Source organism: Triplophysa rosa, linkage group LG14, assembly GCF_024868665.1.
Source record: "Triplophysa rosa linkage group LG14, Trosa_1v2, whole genome shotgun sequence".
In the NCBI taxonomy this organism is placed as follows: domain Eukaryota; kingdom Metazoa; phylum Chordata; class Actinopteri; order Cypriniformes; family Nemacheilidae; genus Triplophysa; species Triplophysa rosa.
In genome coordinates this window covers 22,174,321-22,201,383 of record NC_079903.1, presented here as the reverse complement: position 1 = coordinate 22,201,383, position 27,063 = coordinate 22,174,321, and the positions used below count along the sequence as shown (strand labels likewise).

Below are 27,063 nucleotides of genomic sequence, written 5' to 3'. Positions count from 1 at the left end.
AAAACTGATAATTTCCCCCCTAAAATGCAATAAATCCATAACATTTTTTTACCAAAATGCAATATATCCATTGAATCAATATAAAAGTTATTTTTCATATTGAAACTGTTGAAAATACACAACAAAGTGAGTTGATCCTCATGTGACAGCCTCTGAACTCAACACAATACTAATCTTACATACAGGCACTGGACTAAAAACACATTCAATCAGTCATCGCTCCTAAAATGAATTCAACGGCTCATCTTCTTAATCTCCTCACGTAAATGATTAGATTTCGATGCCTTACGTTTCCTTCCCCACCGCAGAAACCAGCACAGGTTCATCAATGCCGTCAAAATTATTCATTATTTTGTTTGTTTGTTGAACACAAAGTAGATCGGGGAAACTAGGAGCCGACCGTATTCAAAGCGCCGCCATTACTGTTTACAATGCGTGGAATGCTGTGCTGTGATTGGTTGAGCGGATATATCGCATTCTGCAGAGAAGTGAGACTGGCGTAAATTGCGGTTTGGGGAAAAAAAGGGAGAAAACATGACAGAATAACACGGCGGATATCGCATTTTGCGTAACATTAAAAAGTGACTTTTCAATACCGACCTGATACAATACTGATTTTGGCGGAAACTCATTTTTTTAATGGCGTTTATCTCGTTTTGGAACCAAAATCTTCATTTGTTCCTTAATGTCAGTAGCCTAGGCCAAGTTAAAAGATGCAAAACTCTGATTTGTCTTAAAAATATGTTATTTAGGCTCAACTAATACGAAATGTATAGCTCAAATAATGGATAAATATATCAACGAAATATTCATTCTCCAATCTTTTGATCTGACGACGTTTTCTTAAATGTCTGAAGTCGTTTTCTTAAATATCTGAAGTGTGTGAATTTCGTTTTGTAGACAAACATATAGGCTAATGAAACAGTTAATAGCCTAAAAATAAAAATATTTATCGATATATCAAAACATAATAGCATTTTCTTTCAATACAATTTTTATTTAGTATTTTTTAAATGGATGACTTTTTGAGATGGGACTACAGTAAAAGGCGGATGAATTTCTGATGAGAGGTGAAAGGTCATCTCATGTTCCTGCGCGTCAGTGTTTACCTGCGGTCCTGACAGGAATTTCCATATATGTCTATGGGAATTCATACTGGATAATTTTGCACAGGCACAAAGGATAGTAAGTGATTTTAAAGCACAAAGCTCGTTGTAATGCCTTCCTTTATTGTGTCTATTAACACCATTGTGTTTTTATTTTTTTGTTTGTTGTACTTTAATTGTACATAGTATGTTTGTTTTGGGCAGATATTTACATAATTTCTCTTCTCTTTTGTGTCAGGAAAGTGCAGCGTTACAGTATTGTGAACTCACATGTTGTCAGGTTAAATTTAGATAAAATATCTAAACAAAACTATAGCTCAGGGCAGACCGTTTCGTGGCTTACATCATTTCTACATGTCTGTAGTGGGAGTGTGAGGTCATAAGATGAATGTGTTTGTTCTCAACCTCTGGCTTCTGTTACATACAGTGAGAGAGAGAGAGAGAGAGAGAGAGAGTGTGAGGACAAAAACATGACCCACGACCTGAACAACCACACATACAACACAAAGACACACAACTCAGACAGCGCTATGCAAAAACATATGTATTTATTTCTGTCATACTCTGTAAATAATTTAAAAGAAAGACAGTGTTACATAAGCATACTCTTTTAGCTTGTACTCTTTTTTTTAACATTCTTAAATAAAAATACTAGAAAAGGTAGACTCCAACACTTCTGAGTGCAAAAGACACGCGCACACACACACACTGGGAAACCACTGTGCTTATGTCACACTCCCATAGTGCAACAAACGCCCACTGATATATTTACATAGGCCTACTGCAAAACCCAAAACTGCAATGAGAGAAAGTGTGTGTGGATGAGGAGTTTGTATGTCATTTTACTGCTATGTGTCAACCACTTTTCGCTTTTAAGTTACTTTACAATTCATTGTTTTTTTATTAAATATAGTATACATCGATTCATCGTGTGCTTTTTTCTCCAACATCTAGGCAAACAGAACATTTTGTACATCAGAAGATCCTTCGTTTGTGTCAAATATAAGTGCACTGCAAAGTTACTGCTAACTACTCTGGAGGAACTGGTACAGTAAGTGGCTCTTTCATTTTGTTTGTGACACTCATGGTGGTTTTGAACTGATAGGGTAAAAGAACAAACTCCAAAAGCGTTCTCGACACATGCCACAAAAACCCGTATTCTAGACCGTTTCACATTTCACAACAGTTCACATTAGAATGCATTAAAGAACTCACAAGTGCTCTAGAACCCTTAATTTTAGGTTCTGACCGCTGGAATTCACACAGAATATTTTACTTAGATGGTTATATTTACTATAAGATCCATGGACGTCTGTTTCTATGTGACATTTGTTAAAGTTCTCTTTCAAGTTTTTCAGGTGAAGTTGTTCTTTTTTTTAGGTTTTGTTTTTTATGTTTACATCTAAAAGTTACATAATAATGACGTTTGAGTTTTTTTATTCTAACGCTGACATGCAAACACAAACAAGAGACAGGGGTGAGTTTGACATGGTATGACATGCTGTTAGTTATGTGTGTACGTTTTACATACTTTAAAGTAAAGTACAGTAATACATTTTAGTGCACACTACAGAGTGTGTATGCGAATTAGGATGCAGTGCATGTGAAGAACACTACACTGCTACTGCCCTCTACTGGTGAATAAATGTTACTGCTGGGCTGTTTTTTTACTTTTAAAGACATTGTTTTTCTTTTAGTGACTTGATAGTGATGCTAGTTGTTGGATTAACCTTACACTTGTGAACCTTTAAGACATCTCTGACCTTTAAGCCCCTCGCAAAAGTTTCTTTTAAGTCACAGTGAACCCAGGTCTCCAAGGCAATGCTTTTTACATGGATGCCAGCTTTGTGCATGTATATGAGTGTCTGTGTATTTTGTGTGAATATGCATGTGTGTTTATGCAATCTGGTAAAAAGTGCCTGCATTTATGTGCAATCGTACATAGTTTAATGTGAATTCAAGCCGTTATGAGTGTATGTTGGATGAGCACATGTGTTATCTGGAATGTGATGACAGTAAGGGGGGGGGGCTTCACACCTCTAGCCCCATCTTTAGGGGTGTGGCTTTTCCTCACCTGAGCAGATATCAATTAGAGCTTTAGCATGACATCACAGTCCTGCCCATAGCAGTGCAAAGAAAAAGAGAGCACGGTGTCTCCATGGCCATCACGGTACACTGGACGTGTATGTCACCACTATTCATTGGCAGACAAAAATCATCATTGGTCCTTCAAATGGCCGACTGAAAAGACAGCCAATGGCTATGTGGCACCAACACATGATCACTGCTCATTGGCTACTCTATGTTGTTATTGAGCAAAAATTAGACATTTCCGTCCACTCGAAAGGGCAATGCAAATCCACTCCATCTCAAACCATTCGTATTTAAACGAATGCGTCTAGCTTTGCAAGCCATGTATACAAAAAGGCATCTACTCTATTGCTAGGTTAGGCATGTGCTTCTAAGTACTTTCTTTCGCAGTTCTGAAATCCAGTGTGTTCGATGAGGCTGGCGACCGTGATAAACTGTGAAAGAGCTTTGGGTATGACCTAGATGCTGATCATCTAATAACAAGCTGTGCTTTTCTATCTGAGGGGAGCCTTTGTGTATTCCCTCCAGAAAGCTTTTTCAAACGATGTTGCCTCACGCCTGCCCTTGCCTCTTGTCGCGATGATATACGAACGTGAAAAGTGACAGTATGTCTGCATAGCGGTTCATACAAGGACGTTTATCTGACGTGTTGTACGGTCAGATTTATGAAAGCCACTGTGATGGACGAAACCTCTCACCCCGGTCACACCTTGGTGCCTCGGCCTGTAACTCTGCCAGAATATGTCATCATCCATTCCCTGATCAGGTAACCGTCATTTAGCATGTGCTAACTGCCCTAGCACCTTGGGTGTTTTACAGGTACACGTGTGTGACTGTCATACAGCTGTTTAAAGTTGAACATTCAAGAAAGGAGTTGAACAGCACCAAATGTTAGGTCGTAGAGCAGCTAATATAAGTGTGAGTTTGTGAGTTTTCAAGGCTCACAATTGAATGCACCAGCCAGTGTCTCACAGTTGATCTGACCAACCACCTGTAAAAACAGACGGATAATCTCACAATCCAGTCCAACTAACAAAACTCACAACCATTCCCTTCAAGTCCAATCCAGAAATCATAGGAAGAACAGCCTGAAACCCCACAATCCGACATTTAACGTACAGACACAAAAATATATATTATTTTCAAATAAACTCTCCATACCAAAAAAAATACCATCCATGAAACAAACAAAAAAAAAACGCCATCCATGCCGAATAACCAAATGCATAGGCATAAAAACAATGGTGTTCTCAATGGAGTTACTGCACATATTTCACCACACATTATAGATTATTTCCCCAGACACACAGATGAGTGCCAAATATAGAAATGCCCCCAAAAAAGATAGAAATACCATTTCAAAGAGGACAAATATCTCATAGGGTAAAAGTGTACGGTTTTCTTATCGTTTGGAGAGCTCCTCTTTATGAAACCGCGAATTATACTAACCATATCTAAGACAGTTATTTTCAATATAAAAATATCAAATATAAACAACGATAGGAAACCAGGGAGATTTGATAATCCTTCACATATTTTTTTTGTTTGTGCTAGCTGTCAATCTGTGTTTGTATACGCCCCTCAGTGGGCGTGTCTGTGCATCACCATGGCCGCGCACTGCTGGTCACCCATTATATAGCAGTGTCCCAGAATACAGTGGTTTGGGTAGAATACGGAGGGGGACCGCATTTCTTTCCCCCGTTGGTCTTCTTCCAGCTTGGGAGGATGGGCATGCTGTCCTGCTTGCACAGAGCTTTGTCTGAAGGTCTCTGCCTGGCTTTTATCTCTTTGCACAGGTGTCGTTTCTTCTCTATCATCTCCATCATGGTGCTGTCCCCACATGCCCAAGGCATTGGGGGCATCTAATGGGATGGCAAGGGGGTAAGGAGGGTAAGAGAATGTTTGAATTGGTATTCTAACACTAAGTAGTAAAGGGACAGGCCACCTAAAATGAACAATTTTAATTCAAACGTCATTATTTACTCACCCATTCATTTCATTGTATTGATAAAAAGTCGCTTGGACATTCTACAGTACTCACGGTTGAAACGAGTGAGTAAATGATGAAAACATTATTCATTGTCGGACCAACGATCCCTTTACAGCATGCAGATGTTTTTTTCCTAAGTGGCATTTGTTTTTTTACTCATTCTTTCTTTTTATCAAGAATAATGTATTATGTATTGCAGTTCAGTTCGTTCTAAACTTGCAAACACACCATCTTTCAGACTTATTCATTTACACACAACACAAACAACTCAAGTCTCAGACCTGCACGCATGAACACACAATATGTCAGACATGCACACACACATTTGTGCGTTTAAGAAAGGAAGCAGCAGACACACAAGGACTACAGTGGACGAGGAAATGTGGAACATGTAATTTAACAAGGTTTTATTTAGTGTTTTGCTTTGTTTGGGTTAGTTTATCCCGCGGTTTTCGTTTATTTGGGTTAGTTACAGTACAGTCACTAACAATCAAACACACATACCCGGGAGTGATAGGAAAGATACTGTTACTATTTTGTGCATCGTCTGCATTATTATAAATGTGTTATTTTTTCTGGAAACACTATTGCTATACAGTGTGTAAGTGTAATTTGTTTTATAGTGCCACAATTATATACAATACACGAAGTGTGCATTCTCAGTTAAAGGGACAGTTCACCAAAAATAAATATACTGTCATCATTTCCTCCCCCTCGAGTTGTTCCAAATCTGTATTCATTTCTTTGTTCTGATGAACACAGAGAAAGATATTTGGAAGAATGCTTGTAACCAGACAGTTCTAGGTCACCACTGACTACCACAGTAGGAAAAATTACAATGGTAGGTAGTCAATAGTGCCCCAGAAGTGTTTGCTTTCCTACATTCTTCAAAATATCTTCTTTTGTCTTCAACAGAACAAAGAAATGGATAAAGCAATTTTCCTACTATTTTCATTTTTGGATGAAGTGTTCCTTTAATTGTGATGTTTGTGTGATGTCAATATGATAACCACAATGCTATTACAGGATTTCTGTACATTATACAATAGCTCTAAAAAGTAAAAACTCATTCCAATATGGCATTACAAACATCAAACAGTGTATACGTTCAATAGAAACTGTAATGTTTTTATGTGGTTGCCAGTGGCACTACATTAAGAAATATGTAAATTTAGTGTTTTGTTTATGATGCAAGCATATGTGGCATAATGGAATTTAATACAGAAAGATTTTGATCAGTTAGGTTTCATGGCATCACTGACACAGTTTGATGTCTGTGGAACGCAAACGCGCTGTCAGAAACATTGTGACATAAAAGACAGACTGACATGTTGCCGGTTGAGAGGAAGGATGTCCACAGATGCTCTGAGAAGGTTCTCGATCTAATTCCAAGTTAATCTTCTCTAAAGTGCTAAAACCACCTGATGTATAAAACCCCAATTGTGTCTCTCTTGGCGTAAACTCTGTGTCTGAGAGCCTCTTCAGAGCATGATGGGAAAGCAGCCGTGCTCTGAACCAAACACACACATACGCATATACAGACGATGAGCACTGAACCAAACCGAACTAAACACACAGGAACAGCATTAGCAGCGGTGCCAATGGAAAAGCAGCAGACGGAATCAGATATACACACAGCCGTGAGGTCAGAGGTCAAAGACATGAAGTTGAAAGGTATTGCTGGGTAGATTGAGAGGGACAGACATGCGATTTCTTGCTCATTCTGAGGAATAAGGGGGTTGTACCTGGCACGGGCTCCCGCCCTGGTGGGCGGAGGGGTCAGGGGCGTGTCTTTGAGGCGTTCCCACAGGGGAGGGGACTCCGGATGTGGAAGCAGAGCGACCAAGTTTACACCCGCCTTTTGTTTCTACAAAGGAGAATGTATGTGAATTCAATATCCGAAATCAAACATTTCTATCATACTATATCTCCTGTAAGAAGTGTAAGATTTAATCTGATTATATTTTTATATTTATAATGTTCACCTACCCCCAAGCATAGTGGTCGGGCTGACAGAAGAGCACCCAAACCGATTGGGCGTGGCGGTGGGTGATTGTCCTGTGGGCGTTTCCCAATCTTGTGATTTTGGAGAACTATGAAGAGCTCTTTCTCTGCTGTCACTTCTGCTTTTACTTTCACCTGGAAGAGAAGGAAAGAAAACATCATTGAGGGTCACCTTAAAGTGATAGCTCACCCAAAAATGAAAATTCTGTCATCATTTACTCACCCTCTTGTCGTTTCAAACCTGTATGACTTTCTTCCTTCTGCAGAACACAAAACATTTTGAAGAAAGATGGTAATCGAGTAGTGCCGGCACCCATTTACTTTAATTGTATGAACACAAAACCATTGCAAGTGAATAGGTGCCGGCTAACAACATTCTTCAAAATATCTTCTTTTTTGTTCTGCGGAGGAAAGAAAGTCATACAGGTTTGAAATGACATGAGGGTGAGTAAACGAGGACAGAATTTTTATTTTTGGGTGAACTATCACTTTAACTTCAATCTGTTGGCTGTGGGCTTTGCATACATTAGTTTCAGCCTCAGATGATACACACACAGACCAACCGTCCAACATTTCACTGTGCAAGATAATCCTAAATGTCTGATTATATAAGAATGACTTTGCACAACCAAAAGTGTTTTAGTGATCGGTTGCATTACTGCAGTACAAATGTTTGACCACAGGGTGTCACTACAGAGACTAAATGACTTGTGTGGAATCGCCTACTGACAACATGTGTTGTCAATTAAAAAGTAGCTTGTGGGCAAAAAGTCAACTTTATTAGTTCTGAATAAATATAAAAAACGAACGTTAAACCATCTATGCGTTTTATTTCAATATTTTACACCTATACACCTTTATACCTAATATTCATTTTTTACCCCCTCCACCCCTTCATCATTCATTCAGTCAATCCAGTTATCATTCTGTTTACCATTCCGTCTTTCTTAATCTCTCTCTTTCTCTCCCTCCCTCCTTACAGGGGATCCATTAGCAGTCACATTCATCATGTCTTTCACTGGCTCTGAAGACATTAGGGAAATTGCTTGACTAACAGATGAAAGCTTTTCAATTATTTCAGCTGGCAAGAGTATCTGAACACGTGTCCATGTATCGTCCATGTAGACGTGCAGGTCTGACACTTATGGGCATAGGAATTGAAGGTGACATCATCGGATGTCAACGGTTTGTGTGTGTAAGTGCACTGAACCACTTGGGTTTCACTTTGGCTGCTTGGGTTCATTTCAGTTCACGAAGCTTTGCATTCTTTTTCTGCATTAGCTAACCAGTTACAAACCTTACTTTCCGTACTTCATCTCTCTGTAACACACACACACACTTGGTTTGTCTATGTTGAAATTCCATTAGCCTGTGGTGTCCTGCTCCATTAGTCAACATTTAATTAGTGTCCTTTGTCAATAACGTTAAGCGCTTACACTAGCAGTGCAACAAATTGATCATATTTGCTTTTTAACATGCACACATGATGCCTGAATGTAGCCTGCTTATACATTCAGCAGTCAGTCTGTAAATGTCCATTATAGGAATAAAGTTATGTAGGTGTGTGCATTGGCAGTAATGTTGTCTTGCCTGTGTGCACGGGGTCAGATTGTTGTACAAGGCTCCTAACAGCCAACTTAGAAAACTGTTCTGCTGATCCACTTAGAAAGAAATGCCATGCCAAATACCATTTGGCACTTAGATGTTATACACACATCCTAGCCAACTTACACACACCAACTAACTAAAAGGACTAAAAGGGACATCAGGAAAAAGAGAAACATTTGCCAGGTTCAGGTTTATTGCCCTGTTGTTCTAGAAAGATAATATTTAAGATGCAATGAAGAATATGAATATCCAAAAACATCAGCCACCTGAAAACGGTCACCGGTAAATATATTGCAGAGTCAACAGTAGTGTCATAAGTGAGCTTTGGAAGGAAAGAAAAACAGTGATGTCATCACGGAGGTATGGACCTGACAGAAAACAGTGATGTCATAAGTGAGCTTTGGGAGGAATAGAAAACAGTGATGTCTTCAAGGAAACGCTTGAATTGAAAGCCTTTGTGAGTGTTATAGCTCTGTATACAACAAAGTTAGGATTGCTGCTCCTGTCTGTATTAAAATAAACATCAACAGGAGTATTGGAAGTTATGTTACTCCTCGCGTCAGATACCTAAATAGAACAACACTGAAAGCAGTTCACAGAGCGTTCAGTGTTTCATGGCACTTGTTTTGAAGATTCTGGGGCTTTTTTAGGATCCTTTTCCAGTCATGCTCTATTGATCTGCCATTAGGATTTGTGTTGCTCAGATCAGGTCTCTTTATCATAAGGCACCATACAAGCATTACCGTATCTCCGAATTGTTCCACTGTAAGGCAGTCTTGTAATGATAAGGAAATACATTACATTTTTTAGGGATCATTATATGCTAATGAAGACTTAAAATATGCGAAGAATTGAAGAAACTGTTAAACTGTTGAGTACTGCAGGGTATATAGCCTTATTAAATAAAATATTAAATTGCTGTCTGACTCCAGGCATAATAAAAATGATTTACTCACCCTCTTGTCATTTCAAACCTGTATGACTTTCTTTCTTCTGCAGAACATAAAAGAAGATATTTTGAAAAAAGTTGACTTCTATGGGAACAAGTGAATGGGTTCCAGATAACAACATTCTTCAAAATATCTTCTGTTGTGTTCTGCGGAAGAAAGAAAGTCATACAGGTTTGACATGACATTAGAGCGAGTAAATGATGACAGAATTTTTATTTGAACTATCAGCTTGATACACATTGATGCACATGGCTTGATTCATAAAATTTAGAAAACTTACTGTTAATAATATATTATTTTACAGAAATTTATCTTTATTGTTAGTTTTTTTTCAAAATTTTTGCTATCAGACTATAGGACACACTATGGGACGCATGTGTTGTCATCTACCTACAGGCCTATACCGTATTCAATGATAATTGATTGTTTTCCCACTAAACCCTTAAGGTCTTTACACATACAGTACGAAATTTTCGATTTCGTATTTGGCGCTTGTTTCTATGGTGTTTCTGAATTGTCAAAACGCCTCTCAAAATGCTTGCTACGGATTTGAAAAACGCAGAAAATCGAATTTTTTTATGAAGGGCGAAAATATCAGAGGCAGTGTGTAAATGTGATTGACACAATGTGAGGTCGTATTTATTTTTAACGTGCGGAAATTTCGGCCTCAATGTGCAATGGCCTTTATTCAGAGTTTGACCTGCACTTAAAGGAACAACTCATTTAAACAATATTACAACAGGAAAGATATTTAATGCTAATGTAAATTTGGAAATTATTTTCGCCACAAACCTGGCATAAATGTATACATTATTTGGTCTAAAAGGAAACAGAAAGTTTTGAAAATATTTTTCAAGTTTGAAACAACTGTAACTTCTACAAAAGAACGATATACCAAATGTATAAAAGGCTGAATGAGTGAAATGTTTGGTTTATTTGAGAGCTCTGAATCTTTAATATCTCTCTGTCTGTCAGGCACACACACACACACACACACACACACACACGCACACGCACACGCACACACACACACACACACACAGACACACACAAATAGTGAGTTAATCTCACACACCTCCACGCCCAAATCACAGATCCGAGGAAGACATACTGACAGGGGTGTCTGTGTGTGTATTTGTGTGTGTAATGTCACGGCTGTACTGGGCATCTATAAAACTTGATTGACTGGCTGAGGTGCTCCAGTGTTTATTAAGATAATAAAATGTGTACTGTACTGTATGTATTTTTATACATCTGTAAGTATATGTCACAGTATATGTACTGTGGTAGGCTATATGAGACCAGTTTTATTGCACTTATGCTTTATGTTGTCCTTATGTTGTTCCAATTGCTTCCATTGTTTACCTCATATGTAAGTCGCTTTGGATAAAAGCATCTGCTAAATGACTCAATGTAAATGTCTCATTACATAAAGGTTTCACTTTTGATAAAATATGGGTTAGTGTATGTCTGCATGTGTGTGGAGGGTTTTTATCAACATGATAGCCTTGATTCATTAATCCAAAGTACATCAGAATAAATTATGATTTGAATAACGATTACGCAAAAGAAAAGAAAAATGTCCTTAGCTACAGCTCTCAAGACGATTACACACGCTCTTTAAACCCAATCAAGCTTTGCTCGCCGACACAACATCCCTCATTTTGAAGTTGTAACTAAGAGGGCTACCAATCACCAATCACACAAGATATCTTATAGTCAACCTAGTATTTCATGTTTTTCAAGTGAACTGCAAAATTTGGTGTGCCAGTTTAGACCAGCATGAATATTAAATCTGCTATTAAAATAGTTCAATCAAAGGGATAGTTCACCCAAAAATAATAAATCGTCATACATTTTTTTTTACCTTCATGTCGTTTAAAGCCAGTGTGACTTTCTTTCCTAAAAGAAGATATTTTGAGAAATGTCTTAGTGGTTTTGAGTCCATACAATTGAGGTCAATGAGAGCCAATGTTATTTGGTTACCAACATCTTTCAAAATATCTTCTTTTGTGTTCTGCTGAAGAAAGATTTTTGGGTGAACTATCCCTTTAAAGTTCCTCAATAGCAAGACAGATCATAACTTTCATGTATTTATCTGAAACTTTAATACAGTTCTGAACACTTACCATCTGCTGACTCTTTGCTTTTGCGTCCTCCAGAACCTTTCTTCAGCATGTTTCGTCCAGAGGTGAACAGGTTGCTAAGCTCATCCAACGGACTGGTTGGCGTACGACTGCCTCGACCACCTGACCCTGAGCTGGACCCTCCAGAACATGATGCCGTGGAAACATTTTGCATGGAACCCCCGTGCACGCTGGAGGAGTTGGAGAGCCGCCCGCTTTCACGTGACCCATGCGGGACTCCAGACGCACTGCGAGGAATCGTGCCGGTCATGAGAGCATCGTACGGTGGGGGGCGTTTCAAGGTAAGCGGAGTTAACGCGCGGCCCATGCTAACGGGCGACGGGCAGGCGGAGTGGCTCCGCGGGTAACCGTGCGCTGATGACGAACCCCCGCTTTTGTACAGCGCAGATGGCAGGGGTGGTGCAGACGACCGGCCTGATGCTGTGATCGTCTGTTGCTCCTTAGTCTCAGCCGACTTCTTACGATGATGGTGGTGGTGGTGATGGTGGTGTTTAGCAGACACCTGCTGTGTGTCCAGCTGCTGTCCAGGGTCAGCACTAGTCGGGGATGCTCCAGGCTTGCCATATCCAGTGTTATCTAGCATAGGGAGTTTAGTGACATCTAGTGGAGTGAGAGGGGATTCGTCAGAGTTGGGGGAACACTGGGCAGGAGCGGGTGGGAATACCAGCAGAGGTGGTCGATGGGAGAGCAGATTTGGGAAAGGAGCAGGAATGTCACAGAGAGAACCACGCGGGGTGGTGGGGCGTGTAAGTTCTACTTCTGGCACCAAAGGAGTCGGGCACTGCTCCCAGCGCGATTGGGCATGGTCCAAGGATGAAGCCACGTCATCGTAGACGGGGTAGTTCATTTCCTCGTATACGCTTTCACCTTGATCGTCCTCCTCATCGCCATTGGCTCCGTCCATTCGACCGAAGTCTCGTAAAATGTTGCCCACCATTTCTATATAAACAGGCTCAGCCTCTTCGTCACTAGCTGGGGCCGGGCTTTGATTTTGAGATGCTGATTTCTTTTTCTGCCGTCGAGGCAGAGAGGCAGACTTGGCCCTGCTTCTGTGGTTTTGGATGTAAGACTCGTCAAAGGATGTGCTGAGCTGTGTGTTGGGGTTACGTTTGGGTTTGGGCGGAGGCATGCGACGGTACTCCTCGCTGCAGGGGCGGGATTTAGAGGCTGTAGGAAAGAGAACAGAAGTTAAAATGTAGGATTTTCATCTGTAGTATCTAGCAATTCTTAAGCTGTATTAGGGATTGATTTTGCATGCATAGATACATATACATCTTAAATGTACACACAGATTTCTTTCTGTAAACTTAATAGCCTATAAGAGAGCTGCGCTCTTTAGGAAATTAACCTGATGATGTCATCTTTTTTATGATGATGTCATAAACTTTGCAAACTTCAGTCCAATCTAGTAATTATTACCTATAATATTTCATTCTTTATTCAAATAAGTGTACACTAGAATATGGAAAGCTTAAAGGGCCAAATCTCTGTTTTTGAAGTAGACTTTTGGCACGTCTTGGACGTTTCATTAGGTTTCCATTAAAATATTTATAATAAAACATTTTCAAATGTTTCAGTGTTATTTTAATTGAACTATATATCATTTCAGTATTTATTTAAATAATCCATATGCAATCCCAAATGTTTGTGCTAAACCTGTGTCATTGAAGCTAACCAATATAAGATTAGTAAATGGGAACAACAGGATCCTCTCACTTTCTGTATAGTAAGCATGTATATATTTTATACTGTAACATTAGAGTGTCACCGTGGCCTGGACATGTACAGTAACGCTATATAAATAAGCCTGAGAAAGGCAGCCAAGTCAGCTTGAATTAACTTTTAAAGTCTCAGTAATCCCACAAAGCCACATGGAGCTGCACTGGTCCCATTACTGTTCCAGTGTGCACGCGATTGCCTTTGATGCTTCACGTTTTACTCTTTCTGCTCTCATCTCTCCCAGTGCTGACCTCAGTACAGTAACTAATCCTGACTGCGTGTGGTTATGAAGCGAGTTAATAAGCTTCTCTGAGGACTTTTTAGTGAGAATAGAGTTTTACAGTCTGCTTGAGACGGGATTAATTATACACAGTTGTGCCGAGAAATGAGGCAAGCAAACCGTACTCCGTGTGTGTGTACAGCCAGTAACGGATGATGTCAGCGCTGAGAGATATTAAGCTTTGATTTCTCACAGTTTGACATCAATGATGCCTATGAAGTCGCTTTAAAGGAAGAACAATCATGGCGTCCATGTTCTGAAGAACAGTGTTCAAAAATAACTACGCCTCCAAATACGTTTTCGTAAGGTTCAGTTGATGGACACTTTTGCTTTTTGTATGCTTACTTAAATATTAAAAACACTTATTTTTGGTTTTCTTTCTCAAAGAGGTTATTCTTTTTTATTTTAAGACATCATTTTAAATTGAATCGCAGCCGAATCGTATACACAAGCAGGCAACTTTCTACACGTACAGCAGAGGTGAAGTTAAGAAAACTAGACCGAACATAAAAACTATAGGTCTTTTTAACTTCATGAATGAATTTCGTCCTTAATATTTTTCTCAGTAAAAAGGCTCATTTTTCATCCCTACCAGTCGTTTACTCGCACGCTTGCATTTCACTTTTCACCCTTGTGTCATTTCTATATACATCACCTATAGCTGGACTGACCCAAATCATCCTGCAGTAGTTCATGTGTGATTCTCAAATGCATGCAAATGTTTAATCTTGTGTAAAGATGACAGAGGCTATAGTCATTGTCAAGTGATGTCCTGCAGTGCTTTGGCGTGTGTTTAGGATATGTAAAGGACGTGACAGGGGTTTATATCAGCTGTGTGGTGGATACACAGATGAAAAGTCAGCGAATGACAAAATCATTTCACATATCATTCAGTAAAAGAGAAAGACCACCGGAACCCACCCGAGTGACACAACAAGGACAGGGCGGATTACATTCTCTCAGCAGTATTACATGCACACACACACACACACACACACACGTCTGGTTTATTATCTCCGTGGGGACAGTCCATAGGCGTAATGGTTTTTATACTGTACAAACTGTATATTTTATCCCCTAAACCTTAAGATCATAGAAAACCTCTTGCATTTTTAGATTTTCAAAAAATATCGTTTTGTACGATTTAAAAGCTTTTTACGATTGGGGACGATTTAAGAGTCCCCATGAGTTGGTGTGCATTCAGACACACACACACACACACACACACACACACGCACGCACACACACACACACATTCGTTTATTATGTTTGGGACTTTCTATTGACTTTCATTGTTTTCATGTGGAACTAATGATATTTTCTTTTTGTATACTGCAGGTTTTCATGTCAGACTGAGAATCACTGCTCTGTTATTATCCTTCTTTTTTAGAGCAGTGGAACTTAAATCAATTTACAGGCTGGATGTTTATATGACAGTGTGTTGATAAAGATAAGTAGATTCAGATTTATGTTGTGATGATGACTGTTGTTAAAAAAAGTTGGGCCCAATTTGGGGCTGGCGTTTACAGCCACTTTTCCCGAAACAATAATGATTGTATGGGCATATGCATGAGGATAGTGTGTTGATGCATTTATTTGTGTTTGTGTTGTAATTTGATGGCTGTGACACAGGGAAATATAGGGCACTATGTTCCAGAGGGCAGCAGGTGCATAATGTACCCCCCCTCTCTCTCTCTCTCTCTCTCTCTCTCTCTCTCTCTCTCTCGGTCCCTCCCTCCCTCTTTGAAACAGGGTTGTGATGTTTGTCCGATTAGTGAATGTGGCAAATGTTCTTATCTCTTATCTAGTCCATTAGATAACATGTAGAGTAATTCTAAACTAGACCTAGTGTCCCATTTCACTACTAATATACTATAGATGTTAATCTGTATAAGCGTATGTGTAAACGATGCATTGCATTTATATTGATTTTGCTGTAAATCAAAAGTGACGTACAGATGATATAGTCCCTGCCAGTGAGATATACAGCACAAGGCCACATCCCACATGTCATCAGGTTTAATATGATGCTGTTTAAGGAACGCTGATCATGATTTATTTAGGTTCTGCAGGTATGTCACAAACTCTCTTTCTCTTTTCTCTCTTGCATGTTTGCGAGTTGTGGCGAGTAACCCAATCAGAGCTATATTTAGAACAAACGTGCTCACTTTTACAGTAAGTCAAGTTGTACATGATGACACGCACACGCAAGCCATCACAAAGGTTATAGTCAATCAAACTGCAGTGGGTTTGTTTTGATTTAAACCATAATAAGTAAAAAAATACAGCTAACTAACACAATAAAAATATGACAACATAATTAAAAACAAGTTCTCATTTTGGAAACCAACTCTTCAGATTTTATTCTACATAAAATGATTAGCATCCATCACAGAAGATGATGAATATTTCATTAGCTTTTAATTCAAAAACAGGTCGAGAAATAATTTATATTCTTCTATGCTTTTCCTTTTAAGCTTATAACACATTCATTCATAATAAAACCCTGTTTTCATTGCTATGTGGCTTAATCCTCTTGATACAACATCACAAACAGCATGATAAAGACAACCCATCCCTAATGAATGAACATGGTAAACAACCAAGGTATTACCATGGTACTCTGAATATTTCCTTCTAAATCTGATTCCATTCATTGGAATGCACAATAAAAAAACATGATTTTTGAGTTATCTCATTTTGGAAATAAACTCTTTGTCTAGAGGTCAGTAATACAATTTATATCAAAATACCATGATAGTACCATAAGACATCCTCTGTGTAATATGCTGTAAGACGTAAAAACAGATGGGATGGGCTTGAGAGAGAATTTCACATAATACTAACGAAATAAAAGAGCAAATATGCTATAAGAGAAAATGGGTGTGGCTGACAGTGAAAATGTGAATGATGAACTCTGTGACATTAAGACAGGAAGAATGTAGCATGAACATGAATGTATGGCAGGAATCAGAGAAACCAAAGAGAGAGAGAGAGATTTTCGAGCTCTTTGAGACTCTTGTAGAGGAATAATCGGTTTCCCGCGGAGAGCATACGTTCAGTGTATTCATTAAGGCGTCACGATCCTATATGACTTTAAATGTATGTTTGTGGTAGGGTTTGAAAGCAGGAAGCGATTGTTTGATGTGTAATGTATGGGGGGCGTTATCACTGCTATGTAGTACAGCTTGTACACAATGAGGTTGCATATGTTTGAGTTTAAGCTTGCTATAAAACCAATGTTTTGTAGTGGTTAAAGGATAAATGAATCGTAATGTTTTATGTTGAGTGTGCCAAAAATGTAATCGCATATGTTTGAGGTTTCAGCATCCTGTAAAATGAAGCTATAATATTTTAACGTATGGTGTCTCTGCAGAAAAGAATGATCGAATGTCGTTGATTCCTTTAGTAAGGAAGTCAGATTCAAGGTGTTTCAGTAAAAGGTCCCTTTAAAATGTTGGTTGATGGTTTTTGGGTGAATGTGCTGTAAAGAAAGGCTGAGTGGGTTGTCCCACATGAGTCCCGCCCTTATCGATTGATGACTAGATCGTTCTACTGGAAGGCGGGGCTTTCTTCGTGAGAGCGGCCATATTGAGCGTTGCATTCCTCCCCATTCATTGTAAAGGCAGTGGCACGTCATGTTAATCTATTATCTTTGGTTTAGAAGGCTTAAATCTGTCTATCTGGTTTTCTTCCTGACTAGTTGACAAATGTACAAAACTCCTCTCATGTTCAAATATTTCTCATCCTCTAAGTGTGAACAGTGCATTTTATTGTGTGTGTGTGTGTGCAAGTGATGCTCATAAAGCACCATTGTTTCTAAAATATAGATCAGCATTGTAAACATGTTTTCTTGTCTTTCTCTTCTGTGTGATGTATGCAGAGTGCATTTGGTGCATGTTACTCAAAAGGAGGTGTAGCATGCGTATCGACCCGTGAATGAGGGACGGAGGAGAGCGCACGAAAGAGATGCGAAGGAACATTGACGTGATGCTGAAGAGAGAGAGATGCATTTCTTCAGGGGCGATGTAATGCGTTTCGACAGTGATGTTTGGATGGTTGAGATGAATGTGCGATGTTTAATTGAGAGTAAAAGGCAAAGAGAGCAGGAAAATATTTACCGTCGCATTTCTCCGTGTCCTTTCCGCTCTTCCCCGTGCTAAGCCCAGCGTCGACGGTCTCAGAGGATGTGCTCAGTTTGGTGTTGGGATCTCGTCTGGGTTTGGGAGGGGGCTGTTTTCGGGACGTAGGGCTTCCCTCTTCGTCACCCCCGCCCACTGAGTGTAAAGACTGTGAGCGTACGGTGAAACCCAGCCCACAGGAAGGAGAAATGCGGTCCTGAGGGGCCGGCATCGTCATAAAGCCCATTCGAAAGTGTTTGCCCGCGTAACCCCCACCTTCTGTCACACGGGCCACATCTTCGCCGATCCTGCAGAGATTGAATTTAGTCAGATATTTTACAAATCTTCCAATCAGCTTTTAGAACTAGAACTATGAAATTTGTAATATATTTTATTCGTTGTTGTATATCTTGAAAAGCAAAAATTATGTCATTTTTTTATTCACCCTCATGCGGTTCAAAACCTGTATATGACTCTATTTCTGTGGAGCACAAAAGAAGATATTTTGAGAAATGTGGTTTCGTGTCAATACAGTGGAAATCAATGGAGACCTCAAATTGTTGCGTTACCAACGTTCTTCAAAATATCTTCTTTTTTTCTGCAGAAGAAAGAAAATCATACAGGTTTGGAATGATTAAAAGTAACTGCTCTAGGACTGGTACAGTGGTCACAAGATTATAATACATTTCTGTTAGGTGATTCATATCTCTGTGCCCATGGATGCAGAATTCCTGTAGATATTATTCAATTCGAAATGGCTTAATACATGTTAAATATTGTATTTCATATGTGGCCTCTAGCCATCCAAACATGCCGAAGTGTTGTAAACGTAGGAATGTTACAGACGAAAGACCGATTCACTTTATCCATTCATCCATCTATCCATTCCCTCGTACCTTCAAGAATCTGTCTCGCCTAAGAGTCAGTTCTGCGTAATTCAATTCGAAGCAATTTGGCTGGATTTTAAGATGATTTCTGCACCGAATATCCCAGGAAAAAATCGAGTTAGTTTCATCTGTCTGTTCATGAGAAAGCGCAATAACATATAGAGGGAGAAAAGATGGAGAGAGAAGGGGCCAGTCAGTTCATTTGCAGACAGGATTTACTTGTGTTGGCTATGAGTAACACACACACACACACACGCACGCACGCACGCACACACACACACACACACACACACACACTTAGTGTGTAGTCAGAGTGGAGGGTGTGGTGTTGTGGGCTGTAGTGATTCATAAAGAATGATTGAGGGTCTATTTCACTGTCTGCCAACCTCACTGCACCATTGTCCCTCTTCTCTCCTTATCCCCCTCTCTTTCCATCTTTTCATTTATGTATCTTGTCATCTATCTTGTCTTTCTTGTATCATCTGCAGTTTTTCCTCCCTCTCACTTTTCACACTGCTTACTTAAAAAGCTTCCTATTTTTACTTCACTATTTTACTCTATGTCAGAGGTTCTCCGTTTTGTAAAGTTGTCTACACTGTGACCAGGGCACAAATATGAGTACACGAAAGTGTCACTGAGGGCTCTAAAAGTGCTAGAATGATATAGCACTTACTCTGCCATAACAAACAATCGACTGACTTGTAAAGTGTGTGAGTATTCCTGAGAACATAGGGTGCCTTGTCTTATATCCAAAAGAGTGTAGCTTAATCCCGAGTTGCAAGAACAGGTTGCAGACCAGAAAGGTTGAAAAGTCCACATCAGAAAATTGAAGCGAATATGAAACGTCCCAGCACTAAATCACCAGAACGCAAGCACACAGAAGCACTGATGATTCAACTCTATTCTCCATCCATCGCTTCTGTTCCTGCCGCTGTTTCATATTTTACAAGGTCTGAAGAGACAAATGTTGCAACAGTGCTCCCGTCCTTCTTAAAAGCCTCAACATCTCTCCTTCGTTCTTAGAAGATGAAAATGCCACCATTTCTGTAATTAGTTCATTATGTTGACTCGATCATCTGTTTTTTTTTACACTGAGCTTGTCGCGATGCATTCTGGGATTGCTTTTTTGTCCGGGATGCATGTGATGCTGCAAGTTTTAGATTTTGGGCAAAACGATGTGTCTTAGAAAGCAACATATAATGTGATATTCTCCAGTCTAGGTAGACAAATTCATAATGTTTAAAACAAAGCTGGGGGTTCTAGGTTCAAGTAGATATGCTTTATTTGTGTATTAAGTGAATGAACAGATAAGGAAGTGTTCGTCTCGAGTGTAGTGGGGTTCAATGTGTTATCATGTGTACCATCAATGTGTTGGAATTGGAATTGTAGCCGGCTGTGTTTGTAAAGGTTAAAGGTCATGAAGACAGGGATTAGTAGGGTGCAGCTTGGAATTCCACTACTAATGGACATAGATAGCTGTACTAGTGTGCGTGCGCACATGTGTGTGTATTAGACACACGTAGGATGCGTTGATTTAATATTGTCCTATGGGCATAAATTACCACACACACGGTTTTGTAATGAAATCTTCCCTGAAATATTCCTATAATCCCATTGGAAGAGGAGAGATGTGGATGTCTCCGAAGCCCAATTCCAGCGTGTTTGTTTATGTGTGTGTGTGTTATATTAGTCTGTATTGATCAGAGCTCGGTAAATAAACCTCTGTATCTGCCCATCCACCGTTTGACACCCATCCACCCTCCTCTAATAAATCAACCTCTCATCTCTTCATTCCCAGTGGCGATCGGTGCCTCCTCTTCTGGGGAAGCAGTAATGCGAAGCTCGGCAAAACATGTATTTAGCCCGTCATGTGTGTGTCGCGTCATGTCAAAATACGTGCCTGCTGCAGATGCGTCGAAAGGGTTTTTAATAAAAGAGACGCTCGCGTTTGCTAGATACTCGCTTAGTCTCATGTGTAATCAGAGTAAAGTGTTAACGCAGTGTCTTCTGAACGCGAGCGTCTCTTTTATCATGAACCCTTTCGACCCGTCTGCAGAAGGCACGTATTTTGACATGATGCGTGATGCACATAGGTTCACGTGAAGCGCTGAACACGGATTTTGAATTCATTCCTCTTGCCAACGTTTGTTCCAACAGTCTTTTGTCTATTCTTTCTTTTTTTTACTTTTGAACCATTTAACTCTGTTCCTTTTTGCATTGTTTTCTTTTGTTGGAACTGTTTTTCCTTTTGACTCTCTCTGTCTCTCTCTAATGCATCTGAAAAGACCTTATACTGACCTTTACTGATACTAAATGTCAATGCACTAGTTATTGATCTGAACACATGTTTACACGAACTAAGACTTCCTGTCTTTCTATTCTTCCTGTCTGTAGTCTTTTAGACAGGAAGAACCGTGTCAAAACTATAGAATGTGTGCTGAAGTCGACATGAACTCAGAATTCTCTGCTAATAAATGTGACCCTGGACCCCAAAACCAGTCATAAGGGTCAAGTTTTTGAAATTGAGATTCGTGCATCATTTGGCCGAGATACAACTATTTGAAGATCTGGAATCTGAGGGTGCAAAAAAATCGAAATATTGAGAAAATCGCCTTTAAAGTCGTCCATCAGAGGCGCAGCAGCAAGCTGTTGCTAAGAAGAAACAGGTTTGTTTTAACGCTCTCTTTTGGCTTACAGCTGTAATGGCGTTGTGGAGAGTAGATGAACCCGAAAGCGGAAATTCTAAGCTTTATATAGATACCTTAGATAGATAACTTAAGTGGGTCATTCCCAAAGAGCGGGCAGCAGCGAGTGAAGTTTGTGGGTGCGTTTCAGGCCATTTTTGTTAGCGCATTTGCTGCATCCACTCACAAAAATAAAGTTTATATATATTTACGGTAGGAAATTCACAAAATATCTTTATGGAACATGATCTTTATATATATCCTAATGATTTTTGGCTTTATTGCCCCATGCTACTTATGACTGGTTTTGTGGTTCAGGGTCACAAATTTCTTTGTTGCCAGATCATGCTAAACAAACATTAAGTCTATAATGAACCGAAATCATTTCAGATTCTCTCTTTTGGAAGACAAAATTCTAGGAAAACTGTGCTTATAATAATTGGACCTTCGCAACACTGCTCACAGGATTGTGTGATTTCCCAGGCAGTGATGGATATATTTGTGATATAATTCTTCTTTATTTGTGAAAATAAAATGCTTGTCTACCCACATATACCGTCAGCAAAGGAAGCATTTTTTAGCTTTTGGACACAGTTTTGTGCGTGTGTGTTAATCTACAAGTTGATCTCAGAGGCATTTAAGGAACTTAACCTGATGCTCTTTAAGCAATCAGAATTTGTGGACCAACAACGTTGTATAAAACAATAAATGTTTTTCTGTAACTTTAACCTTATCTTCAGAGACATGACATGTGTAAAGCAAATCTGTGTTGTAACAGGATTTGTGGCACTGTGTGTAGGTCATTTAAGGTCATCAGATCCAGATCATTCAGTTTGTTCTATAGGTCGCGTGTCCTTGCATGGCCTTTTCTGTGTGTGTATCTGTGTATGTGCATCTATGCGTGTGTGCAAGAGAGATAAGAGTCGAATGACACATCAAAACCTGACTTTTGTTGTGTGTTTTAAGGAAGTGTGCATGCATGTGTCCTCAGGGGGAGCCGTCTAAATTTAGAGACGAGAGGGAGACAAGGACCAAGCCCACTGTTGCCATAGAAACTCACCCCTCTGTCTCCATGGCGACAGACCCTGTTTTTTCCTCCAGGCTGAGGAGGTGTGACTTATCCACTCCCACTGTCAGCGTTTATGTTTGGGATTGTGAGCGTGGGAGTTTATATTAATGAAATTTCATCTCTATTCTGTAATCCTGATTGTTTAATCACACTAAAACACCTGACAGGAAAGACAAAACCCCTCTCTCTGTGCCCTCCTCTCCTCATAGAGAAGACCCCACTTACACCCTATTACCGTGGTAAGAGTGTCTTAAACTATATAAAAACACCCAGACCACTTAAAGAAACAGTGAGAGAGAGAAAGGGACGGAGAGAGATTCAATAACAGGGTAAAGGGGTGAGGAAATGTAGGGTTAATGGAGCAGAGAAAGAAAATGAGGGCATTGAGAGGAGAAATTTCCGATCAAGAAAAAGCGTTTGAAGGGAAGAACAGGCATGTGTGTATGTGGTAATGGCGAATGAACACAGAAATGGAGTCGGGGAGGGTAGAGGAATGTGTGCTGAAGGCAACGTGAACTCAGCTCATAAATGCTAATAAATATCTTTGTTATTATTGCGTCGCATTCATCATCACACATTATTCTGAAGAAGATGAATGCCTCTGCTGATCAAAGCTGTGTAGGCTGGGAAATATTACGCACCCTACGTTAATTCAAATCCACCGTACATACGTCATTTTGAGGAAGTGTACTCCATGCATTATTTATTTTTTTACGTTTTAAGCGTCCTCTCCCTATACCCGTAACTTTGTGGGAAATAGTCATTATATTTTAAGAATTTTGGCCGCTGGGCGAGGAAATAATTTGAGTGAGCCCCATATAGAAAGCTGTTGTCTATGGCTCTATACCTATGCCATTCAGGAATGAATACTATAGGCATCCCCTTATTAATATTCATGATCCTAGCGTACGTTTCTAATGATCTCCCCAACCCCCCACACTTTCTTATCATTCCCCTTTCACAGTTTTGTCTTAAAGGTGTCTGTAGTAACGGTAAAGGAGAATCTAAATGCACTGTTATACACATACAAACTCACATGCAAGCCAGATGCTGATGAATAAATCTCTCTCTTTTATGAGATTGGCTCTAAATAATTCTCACACACATGTCATGGCCAAATGTGTTCGTCTCTCTAATATCCAGCTATTTCCTCGTTGACTTTTATTGTGAGTGTATAAGACCAGTGACCTTTTTCTCTCTCACTGTGCACACATAACCTCCCAAGAGCACAGTACATTGACATCGATATAAACTAGAGAATGTGACATCTTCTGAAGAAACCCATTAGTTTACGGTTGATCATTTATAAGATGATTACATCAAAAATAATGGCACACCTCTGTCATCAATAAGATTTGAAGTGTCGGTAACACTTTACAATAAGGTGCTATTAGTTCACATTAGTAAATGCATTAGCTAACAATATTTTTCAGCATTTAGTAATCCTTGTCAATGTTAGTTCAGTTATTCGTGTTAGTTCATGGTGCATTAACTAATGTTAACAGACACAAAGTTTGATTTCAATAACGTATTAGTAAATGCTGAAATTACCATGAATTAAGATTAATAAATGCTGTATTAGTAGTGTTCATTGTTAGTTCATGTAAGCTAATGCATTAACTAATCGTTAACAAATCGCACCTTATTGTAAAGTGTTACCGAAGTGTCTTTCATATCTGTAACACAAACAATGGAGTTATTTTCAAGTCAAGGTTTTAAAATCTGGAACCTACGCGTGCAACTGCAAATGATGCATTCCATTGTATGGAAATATTATGTCTAATATTTATATTTAGATCTTTCAATTTGTAGTTGTGGTCCTGTGTGTTTGCATGTGTGTACCATTTGATTGCCTCCTCCTGACGTCTTTTCTTCTGGTTCTTCTCCTGTAAGTACGTCCATTGCGTGTGGTTGCGGACGCGGTCGCTCTCTCGGGCAATGTCAGAGGCGTTCTGAATGACCAGCTCATCATACACTCTCAGACCCCTGTCCTCCACGTACTGCAGGAAACGTGCACACTCGTCCTCCCCTGGATCCATCCTTCGGTACAGCTGAGAGACTGCCAGAGAGAGAGAGAGAGAGAGAGGGAGATGAGTGTCTCGCACACAAAGTCATATCGTCCTCTTGAGAGATTGTTCTTATTCACTGAGAGAATATTCACTGTGGAAGTACAGATGGGAATTATGCACACACACACACACGCACATAATGTATGTGTTGTCGGGGGAATATGTTATCCTTTTACAGCAAAGAGCACACAAATCTTTTTTTACATCAAACAAGCATCATTTAGTGTGTTTAATAATGAATTTTCACCTTGACGGCCGTGTGTGTGTTTGTGTGTGTGAGAGAGAGAGAGAGAATGCCATAGTTGGTTGACTTTATTTCTGCAACTCTATGAATATGTGGCCAGTCTGATGTTCACTGTTGCATTATTCAGCATGTCTTAATATAGACTCTGATTTCAGCTTATCTCTCTCCCCCCTCATGCCTTCTTCTCTCAAAATCCCTCTACTCCTCATCTGCTTTTCCTACGTTTAACATAGCCCCCCCCCCCACACACACACACACCTGTACATGCACAACGAGGCTCTCAACCACATCCACAACCTCACACTAACATGCACATACACACAGAAAACACAGCTGTATTCTATAAAGTGAATGCGAGGAGAGCGAGCTGTGGGTTTCCAGGCAACAGTATCCTAGCGCGCTGACATAATGCAGGAAGCCGGGAACCTAATTCTTTGCTGAAGATGCATTAGTTCCGCTTTACGTTGGCACCCGTGATATCCCCACCGTACATGCGTGTGTGTGCGATGTAATGCCCAAAGCATGAAACACGATATTCTTCCTCTCTTCCCTTAACTGTGTATGTTTGCTGGAGATGGATAACGTTACAATTACGTTGTGCCATCTTTGTGCGTACGTATTTAAATAGCACATCTAATACTAGGTCTCTTCTCTGGAGTGATGGAGTGGCAAGATGCCATATTCCACATGCTGTACAGTGGGAAACCACAGCACCACATCAGTGCTTCCCAGTGAGTGGAGCTTAGCTTCCTTATTTGTTCCATTACCCTGTAATTCATGGTTTCCTCTAGTCTACGCCACATTAATAGTGCCAATTCATCACAGCTGCATAGAAATGTTTAAAACACGTTACAGCAGGCACATGAAACCCAGCATGTGTACATGCAAACCATGAATTAATGTACGGTGGCTTCAACAGAACCGTGAAGCAACGTCGACACACAACATCGTTGTATTATATGAGCATGTGTCAAGTTATTTTATCTGAATTCTCTGAATTGATAGATTTTCTTGTAACAAATGACAATAAACAGCATGGTTATTGAATGAATATGAAGATGTGGAAGAGGATCGGTGGTCATTTTGTAAATCTGTTTATGTAAGTCCCAAACCGCTGAACCTTCACGTTTAACAGAATGTTCTCATTTAATCTGAATGCTTTGTGATGAAGAACAGGATTGGTTCTCCCAAAACCCACAGAGCTTGAATATGTGAAATGTGAATTTTGAAGACGTCCTGATTGGGACCCAGATCCTTATGCCATGTGGAACGATTGAGGAGGAAACAAGAAAACCAGAAGAAGGACACGCACACATACAGTATGGTTCTGATGACATACTTACAGTATCGGTGTGTCTGTTCCTCTTGAACAGCTGATGTCCAGGTGTGTTCTGCGGGAGTTGTTCAGTACCATACGTTATCAAATCCCTCTGCGGATGCGCTGGGGCTCACACACACGGCTGACAGACGAGCCCGACGACAGCGACGCAGCTCAGAGGAAACACACGCTGGCGTGACGAACCGTAAGGTGAGGGAATAGAAGAAGAGCTCCATCTTTGGTGTTCCAGATGTCTGAAGAAAGCCAAAAGGTCATCGGAAGTGGTCCGACCCTAGTCCACCTACAACCACTCCTGCTGCTCTACAGCCACCAAGGCTCTGAAAAGATCCACACCTCCCTTTGGTCGTTGCTTCATCTGTGCTGTCCCCACACACGCGTGGCGTATGTGTGTGCGTGGGGCGGGCGGGCTGCGCGGGGTAGCGTTCTCGTTCAGCCGGTGTGCGTACAGCGACGTTAGGCTGCTAAATGCATCATGCCCCACAATCGCTTTGATCTGTCGTCCCCTGCTGCTGCCGCGGCTGCCGTCACACGCACACACACACACACACCCATGCGCGTCACACACACAGCTCAGGCGTCACGAGCTGAAGCCAAAGAGACCATCTGTAGCATCTGTTCTATCATCTATTCTGTCTTTTTTTCTTTCTCTGCTCTCTCTCCAGTCTCTCGCTTCGCCTCGCAGATCTCCTTCCCTCCAGCTTTCCCCAACCCTCACTGCTTACTCACTCCATCTCCCCGGTGATCTTCTGTTCTGC

General features: G+C 40.1%; 1 protein-coding gene across 1 annotated transcript; it reads right to left on the bottom strand.

Moving 5' to 3' along the window:
- Window positions 1-27,063, bottom strand: nyap2a (neuronal tyrosine-phosphorylated phosphoinositide-3-kinase adaptor 2a). The gene is made up of 7 exons (XM_057351575.1): window positions 26,313-27,063; window positions 24,499-24,715; window positions 18,017-18,324; window positions 11,879-13,063; window positions 7,177-7,326; window positions 6,933-7,054; window positions 1-5,059 (listed from the first exon to the last, which is right to left on the bottom strand). The coding sequence occupies exons 2-7, from the start codon at window positions 24,693-24,695 to the stop codon at window positions 4,829-4,831; spliced, it is 2,193 nt and encodes a 730-aa protein (XP_057207558.1). The 5' UTR covers window positions 24,696-24,715; window positions 26,313-27,063; the 3' UTR covers window positions 1-4,828.

Excerpts from the sequence above, each read along its gene's own strand:
- nyap2a (XM_057351575.1), bottom strand. The coding sequence starts at position 24,695 with ATGGATCCAGGGGAGGACGAGTGTGCACGTTTCCTGCAGTACGTGGAG. Across the intron at positions 13,064-18,016 it reads GGACACGGAGAAATGCGACG|CCTCTAAATCCCGCCCCTGC; the intron begins GTAAATATTTTC and ends TCTTTCCTACAG. Across the intron at positions 5,060-6,932 it reads AGGGCGGGAGCCCGTGCCAG|ATGCCCCCAATGCCTTGGGC; the intron begins GTACAACCCCCT and ends CCATCCCATTAG.